This window comes from Musca vetustissima, unplaced genomic scaffold (assembly GCF_032173495.1).
Source record: "Musca vetustissima isolate MV318-11 ecotype Yass unplaced genomic scaffold, APGP_CSIRO_Mvet_v1 utg21051, whole genome shotgun sequence".
NCBI classification, from domain to species: Eukaryota; Metazoa; Arthropoda; class Insecta; order Diptera; family Muscidae; genus Musca; species Musca vetustissima.
Genome location: NW_026877149.1, coordinates 73,269 through 94,789, shown reverse-complemented (window position 1 = coordinate 94,789; position 21,521 = coordinate 73,269). Strand labels below are relative to the sequence as shown.

The 21,521-nt window shown below is 30.6% G+C and overlaps 1 protein-coding gene across 1 annotated transcript; it reads right to left on the bottom strand.

Moving 5' to 3' along the window:
* Nucleotides 1–492: 492 nt before the first annotated feature.
* Nucleotides 493–20,828, bottom strand: LOC133321729 (glutamine synthetase 2 cytoplasmic). The gene is made up of 4 exons (XM_061530810.1): nucleotides 20,789–20,828; nucleotides 18,759–18,943; nucleotides 793–1,133; nucleotides 493–729 (listed from the first exon to the last, which is right to left on the bottom strand). Exons 2-4 carry the CDS (start codon nucleotides 18,940–18,942, stop codon nucleotides 493–495), a joined length of 762 nt encoding a protein of 253 aa, XP_061386794.1. The 5' UTR covers nucleotide 18,943; nucleotides 20,789–20,828.
* Nucleotides 20,829–21,521: the final 693 nt, after the last annotated feature.

The window sequence follows — 21,521 nt, the reverse complement described above, 5'->3', positions numbered from 1 at the left end:
AGGCGTGGATTTTTTAAATAAATTTTTTCAAAGACCTTCCGAGGCTTAGGCGTGGGGCTTGGATGTTTTAAAGAATATTTTTTCAAAGCCTATAAGAGGCGTGGATTTGTTAAAGAATATTTTTCAAGACCTCTATGAGGCGTTGATGTTTTAAAGAATATTTTTCAAGACCTTTATAAGCCGTGGATTTTTTAAAGAGTATTTTTCAAGACCTCTATGAGGCGTGGATGTTTTAAAGAATATTTTTCAAGACCTCTATGAGGCGTGGATGTTTTAAAGAATATTTTTCAAGACCTCTATGAGGCGTGGATGTTTTAAAGAATATTTTTCAAGACCTCTATGAGGCGTGGATGTTTTTAATTACATTTTTCAAGACCTCTATGAGGCGTGGATGTTTTAAAGATTATTTTTCAAGACCTCTATGAGGCGTGGATTTGTTAAAGATTATTTTTCAAGGCCTATATGAGGCGTGGATTTGTTAAAGATTATTTTTCAAGGCCTATATGAGGCCTGATGAGGGTCTTCCTTTCTACTTACACCAAACTCTTCGGCAATGCGATGCAACAGGAATCTAGACATCCACAAGTCATCACCAATTGAAATGCCAACACATGGTCCCACCTGATATTCCCATTGGGCAGGCATTACCTCAGCATTGGTGCCCGATACCTTAATACCAGCATACAAACAGGCTCTGTAATGGGCATCGACAACATCACGGGCATAGACCTGTAACAAAAATTACATTTAAATATAGTCAACAAAATATATTCTATTTTGAGTCCACCCCACCTTATTAGCACCCACACCACAATAGTAGGGTCCCTGTGGTCCGGGGAAACCATTCTTAGGCCATCCCAACGGATAACCATCAAAATCAAGGAATGTATATTCTTGTTCAATGCCAAACCATGGCTCTTCATCCAAACACTTGTTGACAACCTCCAGACATGATTTGCGATGATTTGTCTCGGTGGGAGTGCCATCGAACTTATAGGTATCACACATTACCAAAATGTTATTACCACGACGGAAGGGATCCTTGTAAATGGCCACCGGATGTAAATAGGTATCCGAATTGGAGCCCAAGGCCTGATAACAGGAACTACCATCGTAATTCCAAATGGGAAGATCTGTAATGAGAGGAAGACAAAATTGAGAATGAATTTAAATATTGGAAAAAAATTAAATAAATATAAAATAATATTTTTTTTAAATCCGAAATTTTTTTGAAAAAATGTAAGGTCTTGCAGAGCTTAGAAATGTATTTTTTGAAGTAGGCAGTGGATTTTTGAGCAATATATTGTAAAGTCCTGCAGATCCTGGATTTAAAATTAATACTTCTTTAGATTCAGCAAAATATTTTTGAAACATCTCCATATCTTTGGATTTTTTTAAGATACTACAGACTCTAATTTTTTTAAATAAAATATTTGTAAAGGATTAAAAAAATACGAATCTGAAGTCTATGAGGCGTGGATTTTTTCCAGACATCATCAGTACCAGGATATTTTCAAGATCCTGCAAGACGTGGATTTTTTAAAGAATATTTGTCTAGGCCTTTCTGAAGCGTGGATTAAAAAACGTGAATTTTTTGCAGACATCATCAGTACCAGGATATTTTCAAGATCCTGAAAGACGTGGATTTTTTAAAGTATATTTTGTGGAGGTTCTGCAGAACGTGGTGGGTTTTATACTGGATATTTAAAAATAGATCCTACAAAATAGTGAAATTTAAGAAATGTTTTTTATAGATCCTGCAGATTGTGGATCTTGTATGAAATATATTTTTGAAGCTCCTGTAAAACGTGGATTTTTTACAAATAGGTTTATTTGAAAATCTTTAAAGAACATGAATTTTATTGGAAACAATATTTGAAGGTCCCGTAGGGCGGGAAAACTTTTTGAGTAATATTTGTTTGAAGTTCAAGAGATCGTGATGGATTTTTAAAGGTTCCACAGAGCGTTTTTTGAGGTGTTGTAGAGAGACGGTAGGTTTTAATTCATTTTTTAAAAATATTTAAAAGACCTTTTTATACCCTTCACAACACTGTGGTACAGGGTATTACGTCTTTGTGCATATGTTTGTAACAGGCAAAAGGAAACGAGATAGACACATGGTTCCTTTTGAGAATATGCATAGAATCACGTTCTACGTCGATTTATGCATGTCCGTCCGTCCATCTGTCCATGTTAAATTGTAAACAAAGTACAGGTCGCATTTATGTTTCGAATTGGATGAAATTTGGCACAGCTCATTTATTTGGCCCAAGGACGAACCCTATTGAAATTGGGAAATCGGGTCAGATTTTGATATAGCTCACATATATATTTTCGTCCGATTTAATGTAAATGGTGCATCAAACATCCTAAATATTGTTCGATTTGCTCGAAATATGGCACAGCGTAATGAATTGAGTCTAGAATGATGATCCGTTCAGAATTAAATATGGCTCCCATATATATTTTTCTCCGATAAATGGTGCTCCAAGCTCCTAATATTTGTCCGATTAACACGAAATTTTGCACAACAGTATCAAATTGAGACTTGAATGACGTTATTGGGTTTGGTTGAAATTGGTGCAGATGCAGCCATAGCTTCCATATGTATTTCGAACGGGTAATAGATTGAATTAAATATTTAATAGTGCTGCGTACCAAATAGCGTGTATCAATTTTACTATAAATTGTTTTTCATAAATTTGTCCCTTGGTACTCAGACGACTCTAAATCGGCCTGAATGAAATTAAATTTATCATAGGTTGCAAAATGACATGAGTATGTTCCTTCGCGGGAACATTGACTTGCAATTGTAAGGATACATGGTACAATATATCGGAAGTGGTGAAGGGTATCATATAGTCGGCCCAGTCCGACTTTACTACTTTCCTTAATAGTTTAGGTATGTCTCTTTGAAGTTCCAGAAGAAAGTCTATGTTTTAAGGATATTTTTAAGACCTCCATATGCGTGGGTTATTTTAGGATTTTTTGGAGCTCCTTGAAGTGGTTGGATGTGTCGTTTTCAAAGCACATTTATTGGAGGTCCTGCAGAGTTTGATTTTATTAACGATTTTTTTGCATGGTACTGGGGAGCTCTGTATCACAGTGTGGTGTAGGGCATAAATACATGCCCAAAACTAATCGACTCAGGAAGTTATTCTTCGGTATATCTTCTAATAAGAAACTATGGTTCACTTTTGTATGTTACAAACATCTGCATCTACTCTACACAACTATGTTGTCAGGGTATTATATCTTTGTGCAGCCCTAAGAGTTTGTAACGCCGCGAAATATTGGTCCTAGGCCCTCCATTAAGTATACCAATCGTCGTACCTCGACTAGCTGAGTAGATCTAGACATGTGTGTCCGTCCATCTGTCCATTATAATTTGTAAACACTATAACAGACCACAGTTATGGATCAATCTTAACGAAATTTTGCATGTAGGGTAGGTTTTGGCCAATGAAGACCACGATTGTTTTTGGTAAAGATCGGTTAATATTTAGGGGATGAAATGGATCAAATACTTAATTTTTTGTTGTTTTTTCTGGTCGCTACTGAGAACGCAATTATGACCCGAACATCACGAAATTTTACATGGAGAAGGGGATTGGGTCAAAGAATAAGCATGCCTGTTTTATAAGGATCGGTCATTATTTAGCAGGTCAAATTACTGACTTTTGTGTGAAAAAGAACAAAATTTTTATTCTATATTGTATATATTTACTCCTGAAGGGCATATATCCGAGAAGTTGATAGTATTTTCCAAGAGGTTCTAATTATGGTCAATGACAATGAATGAAGTGGACCGAAAATTAAATTTTTTGTGTTTTTTCGAGCCGATCTATAGGCCACAAGCCGAACATCACAACATAATTTACGTTAAAGGGAATCTGGATGAATATTGGGAATATTCGGAAAATATGTCAGTGTAAGGAAGATATGCTTTTGTTCTCTAATCGGTCAAGATAATTTTCGGTGATGATCACATAAAAAAAAATTGAATGAAGTGGATCGAAAATTTAATTTTTTGTGTTTTTTTTTCGAGCCGGTCTATAGGCCACAAGCCGAACATCACAACATAATCCACGTTGAAGGGAATCTGGATGAATATTTGGAATATTCGAAAAATATGTCAGTGTAAGGAAGATATGCTTTTGATCTGTAATCGGTCAAAAAGGTGCAAATATCACAAAATATTGCCCAGGCTCGAAACAAACATTCCTAGAAAATTAGAGTTCCGTGGTAGTTGTGAATGGTATCGTATGGTCGGCCCCGTCCGACTATACTGTTCTGCACACTGGTTTTAAATCCGAATTCGCCTTCTTATAAGGCAAAAAATAGATTTTTCCAAACTTTTTTAAATTCAAATCCAGCTTTTTTAAACCAAGATCACATTTCATAGATCTCATCATAATTTATTATAAAGTAAAGAATAAAAGTTCTTTAAGATTTTTTTATTATATATATTTTTAGTTTTATTTTACTATGGGCTACGAGCCAAATTAGCAACAAATTGTCTGTTATTTTCTTTGATCACAAAAAAATGTAGCCGGAAAAACAAATCGCAAGTGCGAACAAAGCAACAACAACACTTTACAATTACTTGCATATTTTTTTCTGTATTACTAAATTGTTTATTTACACAAACAAAAGTGTGAATGAAAAACAAAAAAATCGAATTCAAAATAGAATCAAAACAAAAAGAAACAGAAGAAGAATATTCAAGTGCAGGTATTTGTCACAATTACCACTTGTCTGTCTGACTGTCTGTCCATCTCTATTTGCCGCGCAGATAAATCATTTGTAATTATATTTTTTGCAACAACAATAACAAAAGATGAGGAAAATAAACTAAGGAAAACACATTTATGGTAATTATAAGACGACACAGCGGGAATATAGGCAAACACACATACATACATATATGGTATATTCACACACACACTGCAAGTGCATGCATGCAAAATTAAAGTAAAACAAAAAACAAAACTTGAATATGCCCATTTGTGGCAATTATGAATTAGAAGTGTTTGTTGTTGTAAGTAGCTAATTGGGTGAATGGGTACTTGAATATTTTTGTTCTGGGAAAAATATTGAAAAAAAAATTACAAAAAATTGAAGATATCATCCATCAACCCTGTGATACCCTATACATGGAATCTAAATATAATATGATGGTCATTTTTATAAACTTCTTTATAAGGTTGAGTATATATACAAATTTGTCATTTGTATCACCAAAAAATATTCACCGTACAACCAATTTTTTCGGATGAGGAAATAGATAACTAATAGATAACGTCATGGAAAATTAGTCCATATAAGTCCATGTTGACGCATAGCTCCCATATAAAAGTCACACACACATCCATACCATTTTGGGTATTACAGAGGTCATAGCTGATTTTTCCAGTTCAGTATACGTATCTTTGCAACAGACATAATAAAACTAAATAGATTCTTGTTTGCATAGAATCACTTTCTGAATCGATTTATTCATGTCCGTCCATCCGTCCGCCCGTGATGTTAAATTGTAAACAAAGTACAGATCGTACTTATGATCCAATTGGGATTAAAATTGGCTTAAGGGAAACCCCCCCCCTTCTCGATTTTAATTTTTCAAGATTTTAAATGGGCTGGTAAATGAATACAAATGCTTGTTAAGGTTTGTAACTTTGCACATATATAATTGAAGATTTAAAAGAGAAGAAAAATAATTTACAACAAATTTTTGTTATTGTTTTGTTGTTGTTTTTTGTAATTAAAGAGAAGTCCTTATTTTTGATGGCGGGCATGATAACTCCTCACTGGAACATCGGAATCCGAAAATTCCAACGGTGTTAGAAAGAGTATATGTCTGGCTCTCGTATGAACTAGGATTATTGACTTCGCTCTAAAATTAACAAAATGGTGGACCTTTGAAAAAATATTTTTGGAAAATCGCCGATTTTTTACCAAAAACCAAGTTAAAAATAAGGATCTTCACCGATTGGCTTTATCCTAGTTCATACGAGAGCTATACACTCCCAGAGAAACGTTGCAAAATTTGGAACCGATTGGATTATTAGTTTTTGAGTTATCGTGCCCGCCATTCGCAAAAATTGTTTAGAGAAAACCGCGTTTAAAGTTTGAGAAGCCCTTCAGCCGTCACCTGATGCTGACACAATAAATCGGCTATATCTTCAAGAGTTCTTGAGATTTTCACTTAAAATTTTGTAGGGACATTCTTTAATCAGTGTAGATTCGAATTATATCAACAAAAATTTTGACCCCGAGAATGGGGGGGTCCCCTTAAGTCACTTATTTGGCCCCAGGGCGAATCCTATTGAAATTGGAGAAAATCGGTTCAGTTTCAAATATAGCCCCCATATATATTTTCGTCCGTTTTTATATAAATGGTGCGCCAAAATAATAATATTTGTGCGATCCAGACATAATTTTGCACAACGTACTGAATTAAGTCCAGTTTGATGCCTGTGAAGTTTTGTTGAAATCGGTTCAGATTTAGTTGTAGCTCTCATACTTATTTTGTAGCTCTCTCTCAATAAGAGGTAATATTTTGTCATGTCTGTAGCTCCGATATATTCACCCGATTTTATGCAAATTGTGCACCGATTATCCGAATAATGTGTGTCAAATCGGTCGAGATGTACTTAGATTTCTAAATATATACATTTGGACAATTATATGTTTGCATACGAATATGTTTGCATATCCAGTCATCCTGATACTCAATTCCAGAGAGATTGGTGTAGCGTATAAATAAAATTTCAAGTTCAAAAACACTTTTCAATGTGTCAAGTTTGTGTTAGCTTTTTTGTAGCGATCATGAGCAGTTGTCCAGTAGTTATGCGACGTCATTATTTTGTGCACATTACCGTGTTATACGCCATATGACTTCTAATAATAATTAGCAAACGAGTGTGTATGATTGTGTTTTTTTTTTCAATTCTTAGAAAAAATAAAAATGAGGGCCTTTGTTTTTCATTTACAGTGGCTCACAAAAAATAATCGCACATATTCAGCTTCAAAAAAAATTATTCTCTTCAAAATCCACTGCAGGACTTTAAAAAAATATGTTTTTAAAAACTCCTCCCTCAGGACCAGCCATGCAAAAAAAATTGAGTTCACGGTGAAATTATGTCCAGAATAAGGTTGATCATTATAATCTTTAATTTCGTTTCTTTGAAATATTAATTTCATTTAAATAAAAAAATATATATCATATTTGTCGCCTAATTTGTTTTACAAACAAAAATTCCACTCTAATAATTTTCATTCTGCTGCTTTTCCATTTCCCTCTTTTACCAATCCCTCTCTTTCCCTCGTCACATGACAGTAACCTAAAACATCTTCTGAGGAGAGAATACCGCCATTTATATTTTGCATTTGAGGCGTTTAATTGAAATAAAATGGAAAACTAATTTTAATTGAGACGAAAAAAATAAAACAACAACAAAAAACATATTTTTTGCAACATTTTTCCGGCCAAGCAGCAAATAGTGGTCAACCCTTGCAGTAACGACCAGAAATGAAAATATGAAAACACGTTATTAGGAGTGGCGTTAAGTAAACACGCAAAACAACAAAAATAACAACAACAATTGTAGTCATATCAAATTTTCAAAAAATGTGGAAAATGCATATTGTGGTCCAGAAGAGAGCTTATCTAAAATTACAAAATCTACAGGCACTTGTTGCTGTTGTTGTATTTTCTTGTTGTTTTTGTTATTGTGGTTTGTTGCCTGTAAAACGTGCACACTTTAATAAATTATCATACTAATTATATTACAACAAGTATTTATAGCAAATGTGTGTTGGGACAAAAACAGAATTACAACAAGTTTGTTTTTCTTTTTTGTTGTGAAAATGGGCAGCAGTAACGTAGCTAAATTCTATTTCGAGATTGGGTATTGAAATATAAGTTAGTAGAATTTGATTTTTACTTTGCTGAATTAACTTAGCTTAATTGATTTTTATATAAATAAAGTTGGCTGAATTACATTTTTCCAAAGAAAAAATTAGCGGAATTGAATTTTTCTCTTAAAAACTGTTGCTGAATTAGCTGAATTGGGTTTTTATATTAAAAAAGTTAGCTGAATTGAAAATTTCTATAACTAATGTTGGTTGGATTACGTTTTTCAAAAGAAAAAATGAGCTGATTTGAGTTTTTCTCTTGAAAATTGCTGCTGAATTTAGTTTTTATATTATTAGAAAAAATTAGTTTAAATGAATTTGTATTTTAAAAAATAGCTGACTTGAGATTTTTCATAACTAACGTTGTCTGAACTACGTTTTCCAAAGAAAAATTTAGCTGAATTGAGTTTTTCTTTTGAAAACTGTTGCTGAATTTAGTTTTTATACAGAAAAACTTAGCTTAATTGAGTTTTTATATAGAAAAAGTTAGCTGAATTGAGATTTTCCATAACTAACGTTGGCTGAATTACATTTTGCCTATAGAAAATTAGCTGAATTGAGTTTTTTTCCTAAGAACTGTTGCTAAATTTAGTTTTTATACCGAAAAACATAGCTTAATTGAGTTTATATATAGAAAAAGTTAGCTGAATTGAGATTAGTTAGTTATGGAAAACTAAAGTTAGCTGAATTACATTTTTCAAAAGAAAAAATTAGCTGAATTGAGTAATTCTTCTGAAAATTGCTGCTGAATGTAGTTTTTACACAGAAAAACTTAGCTGAATTAAGTTTTTCTTTTGAAAACTATTGCTGAATTTAGTTTTTATACAGAAAAACTTAGTTTAATTGAATTTATATATAGAAAAAGTTTGCTGAATTGAAATTTTCTATAACTATCGTTGACAGAATTAAGTTTTTCTAAAGACAATGCTTGCTGAATAAAGTTTTTCCAGAGAAAAACATTTAATTTTAATATTTCTGTAGGAAAAAATGGCTAAATTTGTGATCTCTGTAGAAAAGATGTGCTGAATTGAGATTTTCCATAACTAACGTTGGCAGAGAAAAAATATTTCTGTAGGAAAAAATTGCCGAATTTTTGGTCTGTATGGAATTGTGCTGAATTTATCTCAAGCAACGTTGGCTGAATTGCTTTTTTCCCATAGAAATAGTCAGCTTAATTTAAAAATCTGTTGCAGAATTTAGTTTTTCCATAGACAACACTTGCTGAATAAAATTTTTCCAGAGAAAAAATATTAATTTAAATATGTTTCCGTAGAAAACATTTGCTGAATTTGTTATATCTTTAGGAAATGTTAGCTGAATTGATTTTATTTGCAATATAAAAAAAAATAAATTGCGTTTATCTATAAAAATAGTTATCGGAGTCGAGGTTCGTCATAGAAAAATCAGCTAAATTGCTATTCCCCAGTAGAAAAAAAAATTGTTGAATTGTAATTTTTTGTGGAAAGTTGTATTTACTTTCTCTCATGTTGCCCACCACTGTGTTTTCCACAAAACCACAAGAAATATATATTTTTTTAAATTAAAATGACACGCCGCCAGCCACTGTCTAAGCATCTGCTGGTCGGATCAGAATATTTAAATTCCACATCTGTCGGCAGTTGTTGTTTTGAATTACACGTTCGGCCATAGATGTCCATGTAATAACGCCGTGATCATTGGAAATAATTAAGCGGCGGCCGCTCTATCACTTGTGGTTGGAAACTGGAATTTCATTCCCTGTGTGATAATAAAAAAAATGTTTCTATTTTACATCGTATTGAATTAAATTAGGCTAATTTTTTGTGCCATGCCCGGAATAGATTTGCTAGGGGTTTACTCTGCCCATCAACAAATTTTTGGTATGAAATATAAGATATAATCGCATCATGCTGAAGGTAGCACGAATCTTAGGGTCATTTAAGTGCTGTATGTATAGGTCAAGGGTGCGTATGCGAAATATACATGATTTTCATATACACCACATACGTCACCATGGTCCTATGTTAGCATATTCATCAAATAATATTTGCTAATTTAAATTGAACAAGTGAAAAAAGCGTTAAGTTTGGCCGGGTCGAACTTTGGATACCCTCCACCGTAATTATACTGACAGCGACATGCAATGAAAATATAGGGAACATACCAAAAAGTGGGCATATACCGATAATTCTACAAAACAATTTATGTAAACCATTATGTACACCAAATACAAACTTCAGCAATATTTAATGGGGATTTTCCTAAAATCTGTAAGTTCCAAAAGGGGGACTGATACTGATAACGCATGGTAGAGTATAAAATCCTCAAACTACTGTAATTTAGATAGAGGCTATGCCTAAAGAGGGACCAATATTCATTACATAGTGTAGGAAATAGTGAATATTTCGGGATATCGTTATATGAAGGCTATGCCTAATTAATGACCGGTATATGCCAATTTTGAACCCAATATTTTAATTGTTTATCGCAATTCTTTCCTTCAGGAGGTATCACTACATTGAGGAGATGCCTAAATGTCTGCCGATATATTTCATTATCGTCATATTTGAGTTTTTTATCACAATATCTTTATAAGGCGGAATGCTTGCAACAGATGGCTAAATAATCTTTGTAGGGTAAAAATTGACTAATCCCCGTAACTACTAACCAACCGTAACACACAGAACAAATCAGATAACTATTTTAATATAAAAATCCACCTTTTTTATATCAAAGTATGAGGACTATTTGAGTTTTTTATCACAATATCTTTATAAGGCGGAATGCTTGCAACAGATGGCTAAATAATCTTTGTAGGGTAAAAATTGACTAATCCCCGTAACTACTAACCAACCGTAACACACAGAACAAATCAGATAACTATTTTAATATAAAAATCCACCTTTTTTATATCAAAGTATGAGGACTACCCCTAAAAAGTGGTGAATATTTATAATTTTTGGTGGGGAGATTTTTTACCATATACGACTACAAAATTTTATAATTCGACCGATATTTATAATTTTTGGTGGAGAGATTTACTACCCAATAAGAACTCAAAATACCAAATTTCAGCGAATTCGGTCGAAAAATGCGATCAAACCCCCCAAAATACCGCAAAATTGGGGGGGTACCCTTTTATGGGGGCTATCCGAAAAAATGGACCAATATTTATAATTTTTGGTGGGGAGATTTGCTACCCACTAAGAACTCAAAATACCAAATTTCAGCAAATTCGGTTGGGGGTACCCTTACATGGGGGCTATCCAAAAAAATGAACCTATATTAATAATTTTTGGTGGAGAGATTTGCTACCCAATAAGAACTCAAAATACCAAATTTTAGCAAATTCGGTTGAAAAACGAGATCAAAAACCTCAAAACACCGAAAATTGGGGGTACCCTTATATGAGAGCTATGCCTAAACGTAAACCAATATATCCCATCTTCGAACTTGCATGCAGACTCTATGCTAAATTTTGGCGATCTATCTCAATTCGTTTAGACGCTAGAGTGATTACAACAGACGGACCGACGGACATGCTTAAAACGTCATAGAATTTTACTAAATTTTTCTATAAAAAACTTTTTAACTTGAATTAATTTTTTTTTAAATAGCTTTTTAAATCAATATAAAAAAATTAATTTTTTTCGGCGAAAAAAATCTCATAATAACAAGTGGTCTCATTGAAATCCATCGGCACTCAACTACGTGCGATAATTACCCTTTTATATATCGACTCTTACTTACTACATAGTTAGATAATGCAATTCGTGTTAATAATTATTATGTCATAGTTTTTGAATAATTTTCAATGTGTCATTATTGACAATCAAACGTTTGCAATACGCCTCAATAATTTGCTACTCAATTCAGCGGCTTCATTATTTTCGCTAAGGGTTTACAAAACATCGTCAACGAAATTTACCTTCAAACTGTTTGTTGTTGATTAATGGGTCATAATATTTCCTGGCTATTACAGTGGCACGAATAGTCAGATCTACTTACTCAATTTACGTTTATAGACAATAACAACAACAACAAAACCAATACCAATACATGCATGTACATATGTATTTATTTATATTGTCATAGCTAGAGGACTACAAAAACTATTATGATTTGCAGTGCAACCTATTTCGTGTGTGTGTTTTTTTGTTTAGAATATCAAACGGCATGAAATTAATCTGCCATTCTCAAAACCAACCACTCTTCTTAATTAGAATGTCAAGTTCATTCTTGCTTTTAATTTCATGAGGGTCTTAACCAGTTCCAAAGCACACTCGGCCACATGCTGTCACCAATAGCAAGCAGTATATAAATATTTCACCGAAAGGAAAAAGACTTCGTCCGTCCATTTTTATTTGAGTAGCAAGTGCCCTACCCCTCCCCTGCACCCACCCCCGATTATGATTTGCATTTCAAATCGACTGCTTGACAAAATTTAAATTGTCCATCAAATGAAATTGTAATGAGCAATTTTGATGATTACTGGGAATTAGAGGGATTTGTTTTTGTACTTGATACTAAAATTGTGTCACACACACATATGTATATATCTACATCTGTGTGTGTATCTAGTCTACAAAATGTGGTACATATAAGAACGATATCTGGGTCATATTTGAAAGGGTTCCGAATGTACTTTGCTTAATTTTTTTTTTAAATATATTTCCCTGTCTTTTTCCTTGACTTCCTTCAGTATATAATTCGCTGAATTGATTTTTTTAAGTAGAAAAGCTTAGCTGAAGTGACATTTTCTATAGAAAAAGTTAAGTGTGTAAACAAATGTTAGCTGAATTGACTTTTTCTGTAAAAAAAAAATTAGCTGAATTTACTTTTCTTTGAAAAAAAAAAATTAAAAAATTAAAAAAAAAGAAAAATTAATTAAGATTTTCTATAGTGAATATTAGCTGAATTGAAAATGTCAATAAACATTTGAATTTATTATAGCTGAATTATAGTTTTTATAATAAATAGTTAGCTGAATTGACTTTTTATGTACAAAATTGTTGTTCAAATGACTTATCTAAAAAAAAAAATATTTAACTGAATTGGGTTGTTTTGTAAGAAAATGCCACAAGAACGATAAAAAAAAACGTTAGCTGAATTGAGTTTTTCTCTACGAAAACTAAACTTTTACTATAGAAAGTGTTTGCTGAATTGAGCTTTTTTTTTGCTGAATTAGGTTTTTCTACATAGGAAGTTGAATTGAATTTTTCTCTACGAAAAGTAAACTTTTACTATAAAAAAGTTTTGCTGAATTGAGTTTTCATATATTGAAAAGTTTTCCTGAAATTATTTTTCAGCTGAATTTTTATTTTATATTGAAAACTAGTTTTTTCTTATAGAAAATGTTGGCTGAATTGAATTTTTCTTTGTTGAATTATTTTTTTTAAGAAAAAAAGTTAGGTGAATTGACTTCTTGTATAGAAAAAGTTTGCAAAAGAAAATTTTTCTATAAAAAATTTAGGTGAATTTGTTTCTGGATAGAAAAATCAATCTGAATTGACTTTCTGATGGAAAAGTGTTGTTGAAAAGTCATTTTCTGTGGTAGATGTTAGCTGAATTGAATTTTTCCATAGAAAAAAATTCTCAGAATTTCATTTTGTTTAAGTTAGCTGAATTTTTCTATAAAAAAAGTTAGCTGAATTGACTTCTTCTATAGAAAAAGTTTGCAAAAGAGAATTTTCCAAAAAAAAAAATGTTAGCTGAATTATTTTCTGCATAGAAAAATCAATCTGAATTGACTCTCTCATGGAAAAAGTTTGCGGAATCGTCATTTTCTGTTGTAAATGTTAGCTGAATTGTATTTTTCAATAGAAAATGTTTGCTGAATTGGTATTTTTCCATAGAAACACATAGCTGAATTAAGTATTTCTATAGAAAAAGTTCGCTGAATTGACTATTCCTATAGTACAAGTATTTTTTGGGGTTTACAATATAAAAAAGCTTTCTGAATTGAGTTTTTTTCTGTTGTAAATGTTAGCAGAATTGAAATTTTAAATAGGAAAACATTGCTGAATTGGTCTTTTTCCATAAAAACACATAGCTTAATTAAGTATTTCTAAAGAAAAAGTTTGCTGAATGGGTTTTTTGTATAAATAAAGTTAGCTGAAAGTCATTTTCTATTGTAATGGTTAGCTGAATTGACTATTTTAAGAAAAATAAAATTGCTGTATTGACTATCTCAGTACAAAAACTTAACTGAATGCAATTTTTCCGTAGAAAAAACTAGCAGCATAGATTTTATCCACAGAAAACTTAAGCTGAATTAATAAGTTATATAGGAATAGTTCGCTGAATTGCATTCTTGTATAATAGAAGATTAGCTGAAAAGCCATTTTACTATGAAAAAAGTCAGCTGAATTGACATTTCTATTTTTACTTTTTGTCATTCTATTTTTTTATTCTATTTTTATTCATTCAATTTTGTTTTCCACAATATGCAAGAATATTGTGTTGTGGAAGACCACATGACATTTATTTTCAATTCCTTTCTATTGCAATTTTCATTACAAAAATTATTACCAAAACTGCTATAATTTTTATTATTATTTCTTTTTTGATATATTAACATTATTATGACACAAATTGGCCATAATAAAAATCACTTTTACATTTAACAATAAAAATTATAATAATAACAAATTGCTAACAATTTGTTAGATGCCATAAAATAATCGCATCACATATCGTCCCACTTATAAAAAAATTCATTTCCCTTTGTAGTCGGTGGAACCCGTCAAACACGTCGTGCCCCTACCATCTAATCATCGTGTAACATATCTATTAAACGGCACTACGAGATCGCAAAACATTTTTAGGACGCATTTTAATCGGTGATACCACACGAAAATAACAACAGCAACAAAAACAAAAGGTAGAGACGCCAATTTTTACACCACGACATGATTGACATCTACTGGATGTGGCCACTGGATGGATCGGTCTACTGTTATTCAATACAGGTTATCTTTTTTTCAACAATCGGATCCACACATGCAAATTCAATATTTATGAGAGATGTAAAAAAATATTATCACATTAGTTTTTTAGCTACAGTAAAACCTCTCAAGTGTGAATTCCTAAGATGTGTGTTTATTCTCACACACAATAAAGTGTGTTTCCTAAGGAGAAGATTTCACACACATAAATTCATTTTTTGTGGTGCATAATATAGAGGTTTGACTGTAAAAATATTATCGTTATTTAATTAATTTGATATTCAATAAAGGTAATTGTTTGAAAATTATTGTTACAGAATTAGTAATAGCCGATACGGTTTTCGTGCTGTTGTTGTTGTAACGTGAAGCATTTATTGTAATTTCGAACTGTTGTTATTTTTCAATGAGCGAAAAGGGTTATAAGAAATACTCATTATTTTTAGCAATGCTTGTTTTTTTTTAATATAAATTATTGATTTTTCTTAAAAGAAAATTTGCTGAATTGACATTTTTTATATTAAAAGCTAACGGAATGAGTATTCATATAAAAATAGTTAGTTAAAATTGGGATTTTATAAGTAAAACGTTCACCGAAATTAGCTGAATTGAAATTTTCTAAATATAATTGAATTTTTTTCAGCTGAATTGAGTTTTTGTATAGACAAAGTTAGCTGAATTAGTGTTTCATATAATAAAAGTTTGCTGAATTGAGATTTTTAAAAGGAAAAATTAGCTGGATTTAGTTTTTCTATAGAAAACGGTTGGCTAAATTGACTATTTTAAAGAAAAACTTTGCTGAATTGACTTTTTCTGTTAGCTGTATTATAATTTTCAGAATAAAAACATAGCTAGATTGTTGTTGTCCGTAGAAAACGTAAGCTGAATTAACAACTTCTAGGGAATAATTCATAGAAATTAGCTGAATTGAAATTTTCTAAATAAAATTGATTTTTTTTTTCAGATGAATTATGTTTTTGTATAGAAAAAGTTAGCTGAATTGGCGTTTCATATAATAAAAGTTTGCTGAATTGAGTTTTTTAAAAGAAAAAGTTAACTGAATTGACAGTTGTTATATTCAAAGCTAGCTGAATTGAGTATTAGTATAGAAATAGTTAGTTAGAATTTAGCTTAATTGAAATTTTCTAAATATAATTGATTTTTTCAGCTGAATTGAGTTTTTCTATAGAAAAAATTGCTGAGTCAGGTATTTGTATAGGAAAAATGGGACAAATTAACTTTCGCCATCAAAAAAGTTAGCTGAATTGAGTTTTACTATAGAAAATGTTAGCTGAATTGATTTTTTTTTTCAACTGAATTCAGTTTTTGTATAGAAAAAGTTAGCTGAATATATATATGTATAAAAGTTTGTTGAATTGAGTTTTTTAAAAGAAAAAGTTAGCTGAATTTAGCTTTTCTATAGAAAAATTTGGCTGAACCAATCATTTGTATAAAAAAATACAACAAATTAAGTTTTGCCAAAAATAAGTAATTGAATTGATTTTTTAGCTGAATTGAGTTTTTGTATAGAAAAAGTTAGCTGAATTGGTGTTTCATATAATAAAAGTTTGCTGAATTGAGTTTTTCAAAAGAAATAGTTAGCTGAATTTAGTTTTTCTATAGAAAAAAGTTGCTGAATCTGGTAGTTGTAAAGAAAAAAAAAAACGAGAAATCGAGTTTTGCCAACAAATAAGTAGCTGAATTGTTTTTTTTCAGCTGAATTGAATTGAAAAGTTTGATGAATTGAATTTTTCCGTAGAAAAAATTGCTGAATTTATTTTTTCTATAAAAAAGTTGCTGTATTCAGTACTTGTATAGAAAATAATAACATATTAAGTTTTACCAACGAAATATTTGTATAGGAAAAATTGGGAAAAAATTAAGTATTATCGAAAAAGTTAGCTGAATTAATGTTTACTATAGAAAATTTAGCAGAATTTAATTTTTTCAGCTGAATTGAGTTTTCCAAAAGGAAAAGCTAGCTGAATAGAGTTTTCCTATAGAAAAACATTTGCAAAATCATGTATTTGCATATAAATTGAGTTTTACCATCGGAAAAGTTAGCTGAATTGAGTTTTACTATAGAAAATTTTAGCTGAATTGATTTTTTTCAGCTGAATTGAGTTTATATATGGAAAAAGTTCGCTAAATTGGTGTTTAATATAAAAAAAAGTTTGGTGAATTGAGTTTTTCGATAGAAAAAAGTTAGCTGAATTGAGTTTTCAATAGACAAAGTTAGCTGAATTGAATTTTTCAATAGAAAAATGTTTCCTGAATTAGGTATTTGTATAGAACAAATAAACTGCATTAGTTTTACCATACAAAAAATTTGATGAATAGAGTTTTTGTATACAAAACTAAAGTTTTACTATAGAAAATGTTTGCATGACTGAATTTTTTCAGTTTTTTGTAGAAAAAGTTAGCTGAATGTTTGCAAAATCATGTATTTGAGTTTTACCATCGAAAAAGTTAGCTGAATTGAGTTTTACCATATAAGATGTTAGCAGAATTGATTTTTTTCAGCTGAATTTCTATGGAAAATTTTCTATTTTCTATGAAAAAGTTCGCTGAATTGGTGTTTGATATAATATAAGTTAGCTGAATTGTGTTTTTCGTTAGAAAAAGTTAGCTGAATAGAGTTTTTCAATAGGAAAAGTTAGCTGAATTGTATTTCTATTGATTTTTTCTATAGAAAAGCTAGCTTAATTGAGTTTTTCTGTTTTTTTTTTCTAAAATAAAAATTCGCTGAATAAGGTTTTTCTATACAAAAACTGATTTTTCAACCAGAATAGGTTGCAAACATTTATTTTTCTATAATAAACATTTGCTGAATAATGTTTTTCTATACAAAAACTTTCTTTTCTATCGAATTAGTTTGCAATTTATTTATCCAAATTATATAAAATTTATAAATATCCTTGAAAAATATTCTTTATAAAATCCACCCTATAGAGTCCTATTATAAAAACAAATTTACAGCTTTCAATAGTTCTACCAAAAATAGTTTTAAAATATTCTCTCTTATAATGTTCCAGGAAAAAATGATTTTTAAAAAAGAAATCCATTTGTATTGGTCGTCTAATGTTTTTGTTTAAGTTTCTTTTTACTAAGAAATTCAATAAAAAAACAAATAATCCCACATGTTGTTATTGTTTTTTCAAAAGAGGGATTTTTCTCTGTTAGCTTGTCTAACAACATAAGGTTTATATATGAATAACAGATTCTATAATAAATTATTTATGACTGTTTAAAAGTAATGAACGTTAAGGTATTGAAAGGTCAAAGGGAAGTATTGGGATAGATTCAATATAAAACATTTTTAGACCCACAAGACGAATATGCACTTTTTAATTAATAGAGGACCTAAACACAAAATCCGATTCCTTTTATTTCCATATCCTTCTAGAGACCCCAAGAACAATATTCTATTTTTTGGTTTTTAATAAATAGCGAGACTAATTGCCATAATATTCAATTCCCTTAAATTAAATATTATGTTCACCTGACCAATATTCTCCAACTAATTACCATTCAAACTTCCTTCCTCATTTAACAGAAAAAAGAACCCCCACATTAAATAGAACATAATTGCATTTTTTCACTTAATTTATTTACAAAAGGTAAATAGATAAATAATAAAAAAACTAACTATCAACAATCCCTAATGAATCAATTCGTCGTAACACTTGGCTATCTTTCAAATATTTACGACTATTTATCTAATTTCCCAAAAGGTAAATAAAAAAACAAACCGATCACAACAACAACAGAAATAGAAGAACGAAAACAATACCACCGGCGTCATTCAATTATTGGCATTGTTGTCTAAAATTCAGACACTGTGTCTGGCTAGCTCTTCTTCTCATTTCAAATTGTAGAGTGGGGAGAGGATATGGGCGATTTTTGTTTACTTACCACTTGGCTTCGATGGTATAAAATCCAAGGTACGATCTTTACATCTCAAATCTTCACCGGTACCATCGATCCACACATAGGTGGCCTGAACGATATTCTCCTTTACCGGCAAACTGAGGTAACGATCCAAAATGGTCTTGTTGATGTGGGCATTGGGGGAATCTTCCAAAATTCTGTTCGACATGCTGGAAAATAAAGAAAATTGGAAAAAAACAATTAATTTAACAATTAATGTTTAAGTAATATATATTTTATAAATTTTTCCTTAAAAATATACTTTAAAATAACCAAGGTGTTATGGACTTAAAAATCCAGAGCTAATAGTCCTTTGATAAAAATCATCTAATCGTCCTTCATATTTCAAGAAAAAATATTTAGTTTTAATCCACGCCTTGATATTTTATGAATTTTTTTAAATCCACGTCTTGATATTTTATGAATTTTTTTAAATCCACGTCTTGTTTTTTTTTTTTTTGATTTTTTTTAATCCACACTTTAATATTTTATGAAAAAAATATTTTTTAAAATCCACGTCTTGATATTTTCTGAAAAAAATATTTTTTTAAAAAATACACGTCATGATAATTCTTGAAAAAATATTTTTAAATTTTTTGAAAAATTGTTTTTATTTAATTAATTCTTGAAAAACTATTTAAAAAAAATTATATTTTTTGAAAAAAAAAAAAATTTAATCCATGCCTTGATATTTTTATACCCTTCTCCACACTGTACCACATGTCTTATGTCTTTTGTTTGCAACAGGCAAAAATCGAGATAGACCCATGGTTATGAAAATATGCATAGAATTACTTTCTAAGTCGATATACGCATGTCCGTCCGTCTGTCCATGTTAAATTGTAAACAAAGTACAGGTCGCATTTATGATCCGAATTAGATGAAAAATGTCCACAGCTCATTTGTTTGGCCCAAGGACGAACCCTAATGAAATTAGGAAAAATCGATTCAGATTTAGATATAGCTCCCATCAGCAACGTACACAGGATTTCATTTCGGGGAGGGCCCGGTAGTTCAAAATGAAAAAATTCGCTGTTGCAAACATAAATTTACTGTGAAAAAATTCATTACAGGGGGGGGTAATGTAATGAATTAGGTCTAGAATGATGTGTGTTAAGTTTCCTGAAATCGGTTCTAATTTAGATATAGCTTCTATATCTGACCAAATGAAAAAATAGTATCGGTTGCAGAAAGACATGTTTATGGATCCAAGTTCATTTTACTGGTCCTTTAAAATGCGACGTCTGTTAGGATTCATCTGTTAAATTTTCCCAAAATGGTGAAGGGTGTCATATAGTCGGTCCCGTCCTACTTTACTACTTTTCTTACTGGTTTAAATCCACGCCTTGATATTTTTTCCAAAAAAATATTTATTTATTTATTTATTTTTTTTTTTGTTGAAGGAAAAAATTTTTAATCCACGCCTTGATATTTTTTTTAAAAAGGCAACGTCTTCACAATTCTAGGAAAAAATATTTTTTAACAAATGCACGCCTTGAAAGACATTTTTTTTTTTGAGAAAATCTAGTGGGTCCTTGACTAGTTATTTAAAAAAATCTAAACACTGGTGATCCTCCGAAACATATTTTTTTTTATTTGGCATTTGAAAAATCATTTTTCATCATTGGTTCTTAAAAAAATTTTGGTTCTTTAAAAAAAATATTTTTTTTTTAAATCTTCACTCTATTGGTCGCTAAAAAATATTTTTTAACAAAATGTACGCATTTTTAGTATTTTTTTAAAATTTTTCTTATTAAAATATATTCATATATTTTTTACTGAAAGATATTTAGACATTGCAAAGGATCTAAAAAGAATTCGTACGAAGGAGAGATCCTTTCACTTCATTCGTGTATTCAAAGGATTTCAGTTTTCAAAATTATAGCTGTTCACTTTGTACAAAAAGGTTTATATTATTTTCAAACTTTGACATTTTATTTTTTATATATATTTTTTTAATTTTAAATTTATTAATTTATTTAAAATTTATACTTTTTTATAAAAAAAATATTTACTTTCACTAGTTGTTGATAAAAATCTACGGAATGTTAAAATTTCGTTGTAAATAGCTTTATTTAGCGCACTTTTATTTCAAATAATTTTTTGAAATTTTTATTTTGAATATTTTTTTTTCAAATTTTTCTTGTTAGTCGTTATTCGCTCAAACGATACTGGAACTCAACTGGGCTGGAAGTGATTTTTGAACAGATTTTATAACGTGAAATTTTTGGTTCGCTTGTAATGCGGTCGATGGCGACCGACAACGTTCCGACATCCGACAACGGGGGTATTCTCGATTCTAGCGTGCTGCTAACGTTCTGTAACGTTGTTAGTTGTTGATGATGATTTTGCACAACAACAACAATCATGAAGAATATTGCTGTTACACACACATACAGAGAGACACATCCAATGGATTCAATGTAAACATTCTCAATTGGTTTGTTATGGGACAGTTGGTTTTCATGACTCTTTGTTGCTCTTAATTTCTGGCGACAAATAAGAGTCGTATTGGAAATATTAGAAGAGAAATGTCTCTGCTTGGAATGGATGGCGTATTGAAAATAAAAGCAAATTTCGTTAAACGATCAGCCTATGATCTTTCGCTGCATGCATTTTTCCCAACGCAGTATTTTGCGTTCAATAATACCCAGTAGGAGAATTTGTCGTGAAAATAATCGTTAGAAAATCCAAGTTCTTTTTTAAAATCCACCCGTTGATACTTTATAAAAAAAAATATTTTTTAAA